Raw genomic sequence first — 16,065 nt, forward strand, 5'->3', positions numbered from 1 at the left:
TATTAAAGGGGAATGGTCATCTTGCTTGATAAACCAATGGTGTGGCAAATTCTTATAAATGACATGTATCCCCCATGTTTAACAACTCATACTCAGCATACAATTGTTAGTAAAAAAAATCTTTTAATGGGCAGTTTAACATGCATGTATATTCTTCTTTAGACTGATAACTTTCTAATGGCTGGTCTAGTCTGTACAACATTTTTGGGTGATTTTTTTCCATCAACTCAAAAGCTGTATTTTTGATTCTCTGATAATTAGTTTTGTTCCGGGCTCCATTCTTCTCTTTGATGTTTAGTTGCTGCAACATATTTAACACAGCGGAAAAAATACTGTGGCAAAACTGCATTTGTTGTAACAGCAAGATATACAATGTATGCACTGTAATATTTTTACTTTTGGCGAGTCAGTGTGCATTTCATTAAGTGCGTGAATGCTCAAAGCACTGGCACACCAATTGAAAGACCTCACACAGATACACACAATGAAAAAGCACCTCATTGCAGTAACATCACTGACTCACCAAGAATAAAATACTATGGATACTAACTTGGCTATACTACATGTATAGCATTGATAGTGTACATTTTGATGGTATATATATACAATCCATTCAACTTACCATATTTAATATTTCCTGTATGACCAGCATCAGGAAGTCTAACGTATACATACATAATAATATAAACTCTGCCCTGTATTGAGAAGAAAATAAAAGACAATAAGATTTACTTTATGTGCTTCTAGAAAGCTACAGACATTTTGCGCTTTGAACACCTTGAAAAAATGTGTGTCCTTATAAAAATAAAGAAACATGAAAGTAAGATTGGGGAAGATTGGTAAAGCAAGATCATGGCATTTGTTGACCCTTAAATTGCAAGAAATACTTATATATATATATATTTTTATATAGGTCAATTCATAAATAACATCCATGAGGATTATTCTCATCTTCTCTGATTTGACATACCAATAATGATCAACCAATGAGCAAAACATTTCTGGGCAAATAACTGTTTCCTCATGAACAAAAAAGAGGAACAGAACACCTTATACACCTGATGTCATTGATATTTCCACTTTGTTGTACTTTTGATCTCCATAAAAAAATTGATAAGAAAGTTGTTTACCTGATAAATTTGTTTTCGTCTAATGTCCAAAACACTTTCCATGACAGAAAGCCAATGTACACTGCAACATCAGCTGTGTATATCAGAAGGCATATTGGTGTCAGTGCAAATATGAACCAACGTGTAGAGCTGTAACACAAAACAATAAAAGTTGGGGGAATTAAACAGACAATACACATGACTATCAAAATTTGTCTGAGGTGGCATCATTTGCAAGCTTGTAATAAGTTACATTAAAGCAATATTATTGTAACATTTCCATAAAAAATGAATTTATATTATCTACATAAAGATTTACACAAATAACACCTTGGAAGTACATTTTAACAAAATAACAACCAAAATTTTAACACTTGAGCATTTATGACATCAAGAAAGTGATAATAAATGCTAATATGTCAGCAATTATTATAGCAATGTAATTTTCTCTCAGGAGCAGGTACCTACCCAGTTGGTGGAGGTTCAAAAAATATGAGTAGCATATGAATGACTGTTGCTATTAGCACCAAGTAGTTAAACCACCGATTATTTTGCACCTTGAAACAACTGAAATGGATAATAAAAGAACATGTTAATCATTAGATTTTTGACGAATGTGATCAAGTTATAATTGCCAATGGATTTCCCCCAACATATTGAATCTCATTGATAAACAACACAACCTTTGGTTTGGGTTGGGATGTGCAGCTGGAATTCCAAAAGCTGCAATGTTTCATTTGACAAAGAGATCCAGAAATATACAATAAATGTCTGGACTTTTATATGATTTATTAAAACTGGATCTAAACTTCCCGGGGGGATCACTCACAAAAATGGTCTGTACGCATGCGTGACCAAAAAAAACAAGTAAAAGGGGGGTGTTTTTTAAGGCAAGGTAAGTTACGCGTGGACGCGTTTAGGGTCTAAAAACAGTGATTTTCAAGAATAAGGGTAGTTTTCTGAAACTGGACAACTTGTTTAGGGTACCTTTTCAAATTTTTGGTAAATTATGAGTCCAAAAAGGGTACATTTGTTGCATTTTCACCAGCCAAAAACTCATTAGGGGGTAAATTCTCCACTAAATTACCTTATTAAGGGCTAAATTTGCTGGTAGGGTAAAACTCGTTTAGGGGTGTTTGAAAAAATTTGGTCACGCATGCATACACTGTCATATTTGAGTGCCCCCCGGCTAAACTTGCACACAAAAAGATAAGGGGAAAAACCCAAATTTTAATGCAAAACATTGAAAACTGGGCACTTTTGTCAATTTTATATAAAGATAAAATTTTGGAAAAGTACCCTTTGCTTTTCTCAACTTCAATTTCAAGAGTAAATAGCTAAACTTGAGAGCCTGATAACCTTAATCTTGCACACAGAAGGTTTAGATTAATATATTTTAAATAGTCACCCATTCAAGTAACCCAATTTGAATTGTGTAGAGATTAGGAATGTATGGATTTCAATTGGAATCGACCAAAGTGCTACCCTTCTAATCTCAGCAGTACATCCCATTCCACCTGCCACCAAAAAACACCCCTTTTAAAACATTATATCATGCCACTGAGCACCCTTCTTTATTCTTTTTCATTTTTTAATCATGCTTGTTACATGTAATTCACCAAGGAGAGGGGCCACTTGTATTTCCAAGTCGTATATCACCTGCAAACAAAAAAGAAAGTAAAAAGGGTCTTTTTCACGGCTGGGCGACATACAAGTGTATTCGGTTTAGGGTATCAAAAACAGCAAAAATTGGGAAAATGTTCTTTAATCGCACAGATGTTCCTCAAAAAGGGTACTAAATTTGCCACCAAGATGCCATTGAAAAGAGGGTAAAAGTCTGGGTCAAATTGTACTAAAAAACTCCTCAAACATGCTTTTCCTTCAAGCATCTTGACTGATCTACCAGCAATTTATAGGTGTGTTCATTGTGACTCATAACAGTAAAATACTTGCTTAGGGTAGGAAAACAACTGCATAGTACTCGCTTTGGGTCCATTTTACTTGCTTTGGGTACTTTTTAAAAGTCCTTGTACGTGGGTGATATATAACTTGAAATACAAGTGCCCCCCTCCCCCGGGTATTCATTGGAGCCAAAACATGGTCTTTCTTTGATAATGTTTTATATAATTGAATTAAAAATATCCTATACCTTTTATTCTTTTACCCTTTTACTTATGGGAAATCTCCTACAACAAATTTTCCTTCCAAATCCCAAAATATAATTTTCAATCCAAACCCAAAATATAGGTCCTAACCCTATCCTAATTCTGCAAAAAAATATAACTTTAAAATAACCAAAAACTATATTCAATACCAGGATATAACAAATCCAATATTTATTATGCTATTATGTTTAATTGTTCAGGGGTACTCACCAGTCAAAAAGACTAACACAATTTATACCATTTGCCAAAAGTGAGACAAAGGCAACATTAATCAATATGGTATACGTGTGTACATCTGAATTGCAATATATGCTTTGACAAAAAATCAAAGATCTATGGATTTTATTGTACAATGATGACATCATTGATTCTACATCACTGTATTATTCATTCATCTCAGACTTATGTCCTTTAAAACAAACTTTTAATAGAAGAGCACAGGGGGTATTTCAAATGACTTTCAAACTATTAGGTTATACTAGCGGTCACCCGTCTTTCGCGGTCAAAATTTTGTACATTTTGTGTACATGTAAATGTTTTATTTAATGTGATTAATGGTATGAGAGGAGATGATCATTTAGAACTTAGAAGTATAATATTTAGTATCTTTTCCATATAAATCAATGGCTTGAAATGGCAATTAGATCATGTCTTGCCCCTGTGGGATGCTGGTCGCTCTGATATTTAAGATTTTTATGCATTTGTTTCTACAGTACTTTTTAGCCCATTTTGAACAAATTTGTTGTACCTTTTAGCTCATTTTTTATCATTTTCATCCAAGTTTGTCCCCCACCTTGAAATGTACCTTGCTGCCCCCGCCTCCTGCAAAAGTCCTGGCTACATCACTGAGCAGAGGAACACAATTTTATTCACATCCCTCTTGGCCCCCTGTGGCCTGCTGGCTGATCTGATATTTTATATTTCTATGCATCTGTTGTACTTTTTATTTGTTAGCCCATTTTGGATCAATTTGTCGTACTCTTTAGCCCATTTGTGACAACTCCCCCCCCCATGAAATTTGCCTCGCCTCTCTCTCTCTCTATCTCTCTCTCTCTGAAAAAGTCCTGGCTACACCACTGTACAGCTGAAACAATTTTATTCACATTTCCTTACACTCTATTTCATATAAAGTTATGATCATACCTGATCATACATTATGCTGATAACATTAAACATAGCACTACCACAAAGCAGAGTAGGCCTATTCATGGTGTGGTTTGGCAACCCTGATTAATTTGTCCTTCAAAAGTTTTACTTTTTGGTTCTCCATAAAAACACAGAATACATGCTAGTGTTAATCAATTAGTTGAATAAACAATAGATGTTAATTGAGTTTCTACTGTGTCATGTAATAGTTGCTTCTACTGTGTCATGTAATAGTTGAGACTACAGGCATAATATCCTCGCACCGATGACAGGATAGAAGGCCTAATTCAGGCTATGTCAACATTAGTGTATTGTGTTGGCATGCAGGTGCGCTGCCACTGCCTTTGCCCTGCCTTTGAAACTAATTAACATAATTTGACACCCTTAACGTAAACAAAAACAAAATTGGACGTTTTATTGGGGTGCGGACAACTTTACTCTACGCGAACGCAAAAATCCGCTTTTCAAATAATGTAAAACGAGAAGTTTTAGCCTTACCAATTCGCCAAACTCAGTAATTTATTATAGATTATTATAGATTCTGACATTAATATCAAAATATCATTATGTACACAATGAATAGTTTTATAAGAGGAATGGCAATTAAAACCCAACAATGTATAACAAAGACAAAGGGCTTCTCTTTAATGTTGTTAGCATGTAAATGATTGGACAGGGAGGTAGGGTAGGGGAAGGGAAGGAATTAGAGAGATATGGAGGTAGGTAGGGCAGGAGGACTGAGAGAGGATTGAGAGAGGACTGAAAGGACTGAGAGAGGGAGGTAGTGAGGGATGGGGAAGGAGAAAGGTAGAGAGGGCGGGAGGGAGGGAGGTAGGGAAGGAGTAAGGGAGGGAATTAGAGAGAGATGGAGGTAGGTAGGGCAGGAGGGAGGGAGGAAGGATGGAAGGAGAGAGGGATGGAAGGAAAGAGAGGGAGGAGGGAGAGAGAGGGTCAGCTATGTAATTGAAACTAAGTATATTTAGTATAGGTCTCCAACTTACAATTGTCCTCTCTTTGATGTGAAGAAAGCCCTTGCTTTACCATATTTTCCCCTGCCATTGATGGCATCATCAATATGAGCAGCAGCTAGCTTGAGTTCCCTGTCTTGTCCTTGTAAACCAGTGAAGGTTTGAGTTAATGTGTCACACTAAGACAATAAAAGAAGAAAGTAGAGTGAGAAAATTGATATCATTGTGAAATAATGATGTTTTCCTACAAATTATACACATATAATTTGTGTAAAATCATGCCCAGGATTCCATGAATGGAAGGTTTCTGAATTCCCTAGTTTCAACAGTTGTTGTGTAGCCAGGACTTTTGGGGGATGGGGTGGCAAAGGGGGTGATGGGAGTAAGGCAACTTTCAATGGTCAGAATGGGCTAAAAAGTACCAAAGGCATAACATTTAAAATACCAAGGTGGCCAGCATTCCACACACAAGCAGGGGAAAAAACTTCTTACAGAAGGCAGCTGTCTGGTCTGGTTGCCTTACTGAAGGGGCTATGTTATTTAAGGTCTTTGGGTTATGAAGATAGTCCTATGACTCTTCTACAAACAAGAAATATATTTTCTGCTGCATGGTGGTACACATTATATGAGGACATGCAAAGAATGGGTCTTGTAAACTTATTTTAGGAAGCAGACTCAACAGTTTAACAATTGACTGCACACAAAAGGGGAAAACAACAGAATTGGTATCTTTTCCAGAATCAAGACCATGCACCTGCTCAAAGGTTGTTACATAACATTGGTTCACAATTCAAAACAAATATTTATTCATGATAGATAATGTTATTTCCTGTAAACCTTGAACAATACATTTGTGACACTAGACTTATGTACAATACGTACATGTACATATGCTGAAAAAGTGGAAATGGGCAGGCTCTAAATCATTTTTAAGAAAATAACATACAACATAATACCATCTCTAGAGGTGTAAAGCATAATACATTTGAGGTACATGTATGTTGACATTCAATCCTACATGTATACACACAAATAGCTCTACAAGTTTTGAACATGTCTCTGTGGTTTTTTTCTTCCAAATCTAAATGGGTTTCTATATGACAGATTAATAGGTAGATTTTGAGATAAAGATCCTGCAGGAGATTGATCAAATATTGACAGAACTGAAGATCAGACAGAACACGCTCCTTGGTTGTCCATAGCAACAAGTTATCTTCCTATGCAATAGTTCTTCAAGATCATGTTTTATGACAAGTCAAATAATGAAGTAAAAACTAAGAGCCAAGTTCATGAAAAAAAAAATGCATTAAAATATAATATAGAAATAGCCTCGTTTAAAATATCCAATGTAAGACTGAAAGCATATCAAACAAAATTGTTATCATCTAAATGTTGTTTTCATAATCTCAACAGCTATGTTGCAATAACCCAGAAGTATATTAGATGTAATACAAAATGAGTGATACGTCATCCAGCCCTACATCTTTTCACAATGTAAAGGAAATGTAAGTGACTTTGATATATCTCTATGATAATCTAAGATATCCTAACAATAAATAGACTAGCATCACTCAAATGGGAGACTCCATTTGAAATCTACACCCCTACATGTGGGAGATTAAGATCATGTCTTCCATAGGGGTGTATGGATTTCAAATAGTCCATTGCTTGATCCTATCACGCATGCCTCTTGAGCTGAATACTCACCCCATCTACATTGGGTACCACACACAAAGCAGGAGTCAGCAATCCATACAAAGCAAAATTTTCCTGGGAGGCTCGATCTTCAAAAGCTCTGATAAATATCAGACTCTCTTTCCTCTTTTCCATCTTATGCACGGCTTTTGCTTCAACACCATTTCCTGTTTCTTTAGTAGGTCCCTTATGGTGAAGAGTGCCATTCTGTGTCTGCTTGACTTCATCTTCACTACCAAGTTTAGGAGCAGGTAGAACTTGGATACTATGAACACTAACTTTTCTTTCTTTCTGCAACTTTTCATAACAATCCTTGGCATTGCCTTCATCAGTGACAGCAAGGGGTGATGGGGAAACCCGTCCTCTATGCAACATTGGGCTGCTCCTGCCACTTGACACCGGACTAGTCCTACCACCACCTGTCAGTGGACTAGTTCTACCCTGTATTGGACTTGCACGTCCATCTTCTAGACTAGTCCTACTTTTCACAAAGTCCAATTTGAGCAGATTTGCAGTAATATCACTTGAGGGGATACCGTTAGGTGGTGGGGTTGTCAGTCTCCCTCCGGGTGGAGGGGTCGATAATCTCAATCCTTGTGGAGGAGGAGTGGACAATCTTCCCCCTACTTGTGGAGGTGTTGTACCCCTTGGACCATCAGATCCCTGTAACTCATCTTCTTCTTGCAGGGTACTAAGCAATAAAGGGGCACGGTCCTCTGCAACAGGTTTTACATCTTTTGTGCCATGTTCTTCATTATTTTCTCCATTTTCCATCTGATCCATTTGTAGTATAAGATTTCTGTATGCTGCAGTGGTAGGATCTTCTCCTTCTGGTTCATCTGACACACTTTCATTTTTGTCTGGTTCTGCCATTTACAAGCACAGTTTTCACAATATGACTTCTTGATTCAAGACATTGCATTCTATGGTATGCCTGACATTTTCATATGCATACTTCTTCCTGATATGTCTTTAGATGTTCTTAATGCCATGATGTTATGGTATTCATCATTTTCTGTAACAGGAAAAGAAAAATATAATTACAATATTTGGTTAACATGGTTCTATTTGAAACATAATGTATATGTTAAAGATCAATGGTAACAACCCCAATGAGGAAGACTTCAAGACAGGACATATATACTGCAGGACAGCATGCTAATATATTGGCTTTTTAGCCTGGCCTGTGTGATCTGCACGGAACAACCATTTTACAAACAAACATGATTCATGATGGATCTTTTTTTATACCATTGTTTACATATTTACTCTGCATATATCCAAGTTTTGAACAGTTGCTTGTTTGTTCCCTTCACAAGCTTCTTTGTATAACCAAATTCACCAAAAAATCAAGGCAACATGATAGCATTTAGTCTCACAAGGAATACCTCACACCTACAAATGTAAAGATAAGGGCAAGGATTGCCACAATCTTATCATCAAGGAATTATAGAGCACAATTACATACGAAAACAGATTATCAACACTAGGGGCCCACATGCCACATCCTCCACAATGTCCAATGCAGGCTGCAAAGAATTTTCTTGCACAAAATAACATAAAACAAAAGTTAATAAAAAATTACAGTGCATAATGCCCAACAACCTGTCTGAAGATCACAACATGGTCCTTGTTGGCCAACTATGAGTAAGATCTACACCCTTGTAGGCCAACTATGAGTATAAGATCTACACTGCACTTTTTTTTCTTTCCAAATAAATCTCTTTACCATACCACATAGGCCTATATCCTAGAGACAACAGTATTAGGCCAAGTAAAAAATAAAACATGTTTCACGTCCGGGTTTCCGAAAAAAAGGAGGAGGAGGGGGCTTTTTATTTTCTATTTTTTATCGCAAAATTGGTGTAAATACCCATACTTAGAGCTGTTTTAGCGTATACAATAATGCCTGGAAAAAGAAGGAGGCCCTTTTTTATTTGTTGTTCTGAAAGTTACACCCCTTCCAATGATCACAAAACCTTCCTAAAATGTTTCTTGTATCTTAACAAGGCTATAGAAAGCATTCCAACTTCCTAGACATATTTTTTGAAAAGTTATAACTGAATTTCAAAAAATAAAAATATATTTGAGGAAACCTCAAAAAGGAAGCGGAGGGGACGTGAAACATGTTTATTTTTTTTATTTTGCCTTATCAATTTCAATCCATTGAAATATATTTGAAAACATGAGTTTTGGCCATAAACACTTCATCTAAACCTTGCCTACATGTACTTACCTCATGTGTTTCCTTAAATATTGACATATGACAAACCATGATCAGCAATAATAGTATTGTCCTGATAGCCCATGATTGTACTTCTATTATTTGTCTTAATGATTACCATCGTATACCTAACTTTATCTGCACACATGTTTAACATGGCAGCCATGTGTGCTATCCCTTGTACAAGGTATTCCTTGATATATCGCAGTCACTGTCTTTCCCACTTTTTGGCTTGTAAAATTTTCTGTGTAGCTGTAGAAGAATCATTATTGTCAGACTATTGTCCATATCCGATCATCAAGTTTCATGTCACCTCATATAGTTTGTTGATGTACACTATGTAAATAGGCCTGTGGTATATAATCTGCCTGGCAAGAACATGGTTGACAACGTCGAGCCCAAGATTGGATTTTGGTTTTGATTTCACTGTTTCCTAGCAACCAGCCTCTTGGCCAATATGGTGGCTCTTTTTAATTAAAGCAGCTAGTCTAAATATCCTGACTAGACTTTAATTGGGTTTAATTAGGAGGATACAAGATGGGCTAGTGACCTTATTGATTAGAAGTTTTCATAAAAATAATTATAATAAAAATAGGGATGGTTGTCCATAGGTCATCCGAAGATATGGGTAGTGAATACTGGGTGTCAAACCCAGTGGTGTAGCCAGCACTTTTTCAGAGGGTGAGCAAGACAACAGGGGGGGGCAAGACTTCTCACAGGGGGAGCTGCCCCTTTACCCCCTCCCCTCCCCTTGGCTACACCACTGGTCAAACCGGGCTAGCTGGGTGGGATTTGGGGCTTAAAGCCTTCAAAATCATCCCCGGTGGGGAAATTATTCGTAAATTCTTTACTTTTTTCTCATTTCATTAATTGATACCACTTGGGGTGGGGGTCATACTTGGCATTTCAAGATATGAAAAGGACCCAAAATATGAATATTGACCCAGGTCTTTTGATGAGTGTCACCCCAAGTGTATTATATTTACTTTTTTCTCTTTCACACCACTTCGGCAGTCATTCCTTCTTGGCATTTCCAGATATGAAAGTCAACTTTTTGCACCCCCTCCACGTACCAAGTTACGGGCCTACGTTCTCTATTAACTTTTTATAGTCTACATGTAGGTTAGGGAAGATTGGATCATTGGAGCGGAGTAGTGGGTAAGGCAGAGGAGTGTAGGGGGAGAGGGGAGGGGAGAAGAGAGGATACTGGAGAGATGTGGAGAGGGAATAGGAAAAGAGGAGGCAATATGAGAGGGGAGCCTATGGGAAGGGGTGTGCTTTCCGGGGACAGGAAACTAATTATAATCAAATCATCTCCATCATCATCACTTAACAACAATTTAACAACAGTCTAGATTTGCTATAGTATAGTAGAAATTAAGCAAGTATAGGCTGTATCAGGCCATTTAATAAATGTGGAATTTCTGCTTATAATGTGATGGCAAACAGAGCCACCTCATTAACATCGAGGGCCTACCCGACTACAGTGTGGAATAAATAACCCATTGTAAGTTCTCTGAAAAGGGGCTGTGCAATAATTATGAGCCCCCCTTTGGTAAAATTTCCAAAAGCCTGCCAAAAATTGCTTGCCCCCCCCTCTCGGTGTGCCAAGAATCCCTTGCCCCCTCTCAGCCTGCCAAAAAATCTCCCTCTCCTTTGCACATATACATATGCCAATTGCAAACATAAAATGGACTAGATATATATTGCGAGCATAGCGAACAGGAAAATTTGCATATTTAAGTGTTTTCGTACTGTACTGTTTTCCTAAACTATTTTAGAGTGTTTTATTTAAAAGGCGCCCCATGAATGTGTGTCAAAAATTTCTTCCCCCCCCCCCCTCGACTTGCCAAAAATTGCTTGCCCCTCCCCTCCCCTTTGGCCAAAAATGTCTTGCCCCAATTTTATCCTCCCCAGGGCTCATAAGTATTGCACAGCCCCTATAACAATAACCTCAATATAAATCAAACAAGAAAGAAAAAAAATCAAAAAACAAAGCAAAATATTTAAAAAAATTAAAATCAAGTAACTGAAAAATAAAGAAACAAACAAATAACTCACCAAATCAACAAAACCTCAAACCTAAAATAAAACAAAGTAAAAAATGGACTAGTCTCAAACTTAAGCTCTCTCTGCTCTTAGGGGGCTATCATTTTCTTCGGTAGGGGGTCCCAAATTTACAAAAAGGCGGCATCAATAAAATTATGACCCCCTATTACGGCAACACAAATTTTATGACCCCCCCACCACTGATAGACCTTACCCCCAAAACAGGATAAAATTGTATTGAAATCAGTCTTTTTGAATTAAAATAATACACTATCTGTTGTCATCTTGTGATTTCCTACATTTTGGTCATCAAAAATTTTATGACCCCCATATTTTTCTTTCCAAAAATGTATACCCCCTATATTTGGGCCCTTCCGAAGAGAATGATAGCCCCCTTAAGTTGGACTTACGTCAGACCTTTTACCAGCTGAGCTAAGGGGCTGTGCAATAATTATGAGCCCCCAGGGGGTAAAATCTCTCTCAGCCCGCCAAAAATCGCTCGCCCCCCTCTCGGCCCACCAAAAATTCTTTGCCCCCTTGAACATGCTAAATTTTTGCATATTTAAGTGTTTCCGTACCGTTTGCCTAAGCCTTTTTAGAGCGTTTTATCAAAAAAGGCGCCCTGTGAATGCGTGCCAAAAATTGCTTGTCCCCCCCCTTTCGGCTCGCTTAAAATTCCCCCCCAATTTACCCTCCCCAGGGCTCATAATTATTGCACAGCCCCTAATGCCCAGGATCTAATGGGGTTGACACACAAATTTGTAGGTTTACTTAAAAGGGCATTTTGTGATCCACAGCCTCATCCCCCCACTTTTCTCAAAAAAAGTTGAGATTTTTATATCACTGGAAACCTCTGGCTACATAGCCTAATGTTTATGTACAAAATATTTCTTGCAGATTAATTCATTTAGCAAAGATATCGTGAAATTTGAATTTCGTTCTGGTGCACCAGAACGAAATTACAATGTATTGTTATGGAGCAGTGTAGGCCTAATACACATCATGCATAACTCGCGAACGCAAAATCGGAATCAACTGAAATTTTGGGAATAGGTTTTTTTTCGTGGATATCTAATGAAAAATGACATAAATAGAGGATGCTAGGATCACGAAATACTCCTTTAACTTCATATAAATAGGCCTACCGATGATTTGCTCAAAACCTGTTACCTTTTGTGGATGGCGCTCTTCATGTAGGCCTATAGGTTCATGTTTGCATGTTGTCAAAAGCCATAGGCCTAGGCGTAGATCCTGGGGGCTATGGAGAGATAAAGCCCCCACCCAATATTTTGCCAAGGGGGATGGTTCATACAATCATCCCCCCACCCTCCATGTTGACGCCTGTATGGGTGTCTGTTCGAGGCCCCTATTTGCATCAGCCCCCCGATCCCCTGTTACAAGTGTTTGTGAACTGTCCCTGAAAATGAAATTGCTAAAATGGCCTCGTGTAATGTCATTCAGACTGTAGTAAAATGAAATTTACAATGCATTGTAATTTACTACACTTACCGGAACATAAACGGCCCACTGCTCACTCACCACGCTCACAGTCACAGTACTAATTGTTTACATTGGAGACCATTCTACATAGGCCTACATGCATATCATCAAGCTCTAGAGCTCTAGACTAGGATCGTGTTCTGTTCGTGGGACACTATGTTTCTCCCGAGAAGTTTCTACATGATCTCTTCGCAGCCAAAAGTTTCAAGTATACACCGAAATAATATAATTCTATGTAGGCCTATACCAGTACCGTCGACGGCGTCAAATTCTAACAGGTTCTCAAGAATGATCAATGATGTCCTGGATGTCCTTGGTGCATCACAGCATACATGTAGTACACAGCGCATCATAAACTTATCCCTGTGTAAAATAAAATTCGACCTTTTATCGAACTATTTTTTTGGGACGCGGAATTGTGCAGTACCGCGTGCGGTACTGCACACTTCCGTTTACAGTCCCGCATGCGGAACTGCACATCCCGACCTGCATTCCCGCATGCGGGAATGCAGGTCGGGATGTGCAGTACCGCATGCGGGACTGTAACATTTTTGGTGCATTTCCGCTAGGGGATGTGCAATATTTTTGGTGTTTTTTCCGCATGGGGATGTGCAATATTTTCGGTGTATTTCCGCGTGGGGAACTGCAATATTTTTGGTCCATTTCCGCTAGGGGATGTGCAATATTTTTGGTGTTTTTCCGCATGGGGATGTGCAATATTTTTGGTGTATTTCCGCCAGGGGAGGTGCAATATTTTTGGTGTTTTTCCGCATGGGGATGTGCAATATTTTTGGTGTATTTCCGCCAGGGGATGTGCAATATTTTTGGTGTTTTTCCGCATGGGGATGTGCAATATTTTTGGTGTATTTTCCGCTAGGGGATGTGCAATATTTTTGGTGTATTTCCGCGTGGGGAACTGCAACATTTTTGGTGCATTTCCGTTAGGGGATGTGCAATATTTTTGGTGTATTTCCGCGTGGGGAACTGCAATATTTTTCGTGCATTTCCGCTAGGGGATTTGCAATATTTTTGGTGTTTTTCCGCATGGGGATGTGCAATATTTAAATTATATTAAATTACTATCCTCCGTAAATTGATTGATAATCGATCCACTCGAGAAATTCTCCGTTGGAACTTTAATAGAAAGTGGTCACAATGTCAAGTTGAATATATAATAGTCATCATTAAAGAGGCGTGTGAAATTGATTTTAATAAAATTAATTTTATACAATAACTATTAGCTAGGTTTCTATACTATGCCGACCTTTCGGACACGACTTTCCAAGACTCTCTTTTAAATACAAAAATGCTACATTAATTACATGCGACGATCATTGATTGTCTAAAACTAATTACTAAAAAAAGTAAAAACACCTAAGAGCCTGACGTATTTTTCACCACGAATGTAGGCCTACTAAATTTTTGTCATACCTATTTTGTTGCATGTCCGCATGCGGAACTGCAAAATATTTGGTGCAGTTCCGAATGCGGTATTTTCGCATGCCCGCGTGCGGAACTGTCAAATATTTGGTGTAGTTCCGCATGCATTTAATGTGAATGTCCGCGTGCGGTAATGTAATACCGTATATTTGGTGCAGGTCCGCATGCGGGATGTACGGTACATGTTTTTTCGCATGTCCGCATGATGAGGGAATGCAAGACGAGATGCACAGTTCCGGATACGTAGGCCTACAGTATGTTGTACATGTTTTATTTATTGAAATTTTTAAAGAAGAAAGTCTTGTTCCAAATTTCTGCATATTGTTTCATTGTTGTAATTAAAAAAATAAAGTCTTCTCCAAAGGTCGGCAGAGTCAGGCCTAAAATATGTACGCAATTTTATATTAAAATCATTTTCACACGCCTATTATGATGATTAGTGACTATTATAAATCTACTTGATATTGTTCTATTATAAGAACCCAGCGGACATTCCTCAAGTGGATCAATCATCAATTCACACTGATCTCAAACGATGCATGCGCATCAATAGCAGCGGCAAGATCAGAAAACAACTTTTAATGTTTATCACAGCATGACCAAGTCAGTATTGGGCACACAGGTATGTCCCTGGGGGTGGGGGCACTTCAATATGAAATGGATATAGGTGTAGGGCTGACACTTTCGCACTAAGGGGCATCCGGTGAGAGCAAAATGTAAAAAATATGGGGTCATTGGGTGAGAGCATGATTTTTGGCATTCGGTGAGAGCAAAATGTAAAAAATATGGGGTCATTGGGTGAGGGAAATTAAAACTACAAACCGCGAAAGACCGCCAACAACCGCCGCTTAATAAGGAAATCCAACTAGATTGCCCCGCAGGGCTACAAAGAACTATCAACCGCGAAATTTGGATATCCAACTAGATTGCCCCGCAGGGTTACAAAAATCACAATCATTAAAACATAATTATCTTGCTAAGTCGTGGCACTTAGACGCTTCCGTAGTACAAGCCTTGCTACATAGTTTCAATTTGAAATCGGACTGACTCTGTGTCTCGCTGGCATCGTCAACATTGGGTATGTGTTGTTCATATTTACATTTCTTAGTTGCCTTGAATAATTAAAGTATATTAAAATGTATATGTATATTAACATTACAGTCACGCGGTAGCTGTGACCAGCAAGTTTTAAAATAAACGGCTGATAAAGTTTTATTAAATTATTTACTGTCATAAATCAAGGATAACATAATTTCAAACATCTATTTTTCGTTTTATTCGTTTATGGAGTACTTCGTAACCCGATGACTTTCCAAGCTTAGAGCTGCTTGGCTACATTCATAAAAGAAAGAAAATCCACCAAAAAACGTTGACAACGTAAAGAAAGCAGCAAGTTTAAAAGCCCCCACCTCGGCTCACTTTTTGAAACTTGGTCCCATTTTGAATATCAACAGCAAATCGGTGTTTTTAACGTTTAAACAATAGCATCATTGCCATTAACATGCCTACTTGTCATTCGTTTAATTCAATCATTGGTCATGGACTTAATAATTATTTTAAAACAAAACATATATAGGATATTGGCCAAGAACAACACAATAACCTTTCTGATCGTTCCAGAATAATATGCTAACAACTTAATATCGCATCGGCACATTAAAGATACATAACACTTCTGGAAATAATTTAAGTTGATAATTATGACAAAAATTAAATCAGTATCTTTTACAAATGGGACCAAGTTTCAAAAAGTGAGCCGAGGTGGGGGC

The 16,065-nt window shown here is 37.9% G+C and overlaps 1 protein-coding gene across 1 annotated transcript in view; it reads right to left on the minus strand.

Moving 5' to 3' along the window:
* The window catches only part of LOC140152934 (uncharacterized), a 36,907-nt gene extending 23,764 nt beyond the window's left edge, over nucleotides 1-13,143 (minus strand). Inside the window, exons 1-6 of the mRNA XM_072175486.1 lie at nucleotides 12,866-13,143; nucleotides 7,096-8,098; nucleotides 5,422-5,567; nucleotides 1,578-1,676; nucleotides 1,131-1,259; nucleotides 623-695 (exon numbers count right to left, since the gene is read on the minus strand). Coding sequence (XP_072031587.1) covers nucleotides 623-695; nucleotides 1,131-1,259; nucleotides 1,578-1,676; nucleotides 5,422-5,567; nucleotides 7,096-7,956 — 1,308 coding nt within the window. The 5' untranslated portion in view covers nucleotides 7,957-8,098; nucleotides 12,866-13,143. The remainder of the gene's footprint in view (nucleotides 1-622; nucleotides 696-1,130; nucleotides 1,260-1,577; nucleotides 1,677-5,421; nucleotides 5,568-7,095; nucleotides 8,099-12,865) is intronic.
* Nucleotides 13,144-16,065: the final 2,922 nt, after the last annotated feature.

Source organism: Amphiura filiformis, chromosome 5 (assembly GCF_039555335.1).
Source record: "Amphiura filiformis chromosome 5, Afil_fr2py, whole genome shotgun sequence".
Taxonomy (NCBI): Eukaryota; Metazoa; Echinodermata; class Ophiuroidea; order Amphilepidida; family Amphiuridae; genus Amphiura; species Amphiura filiformis.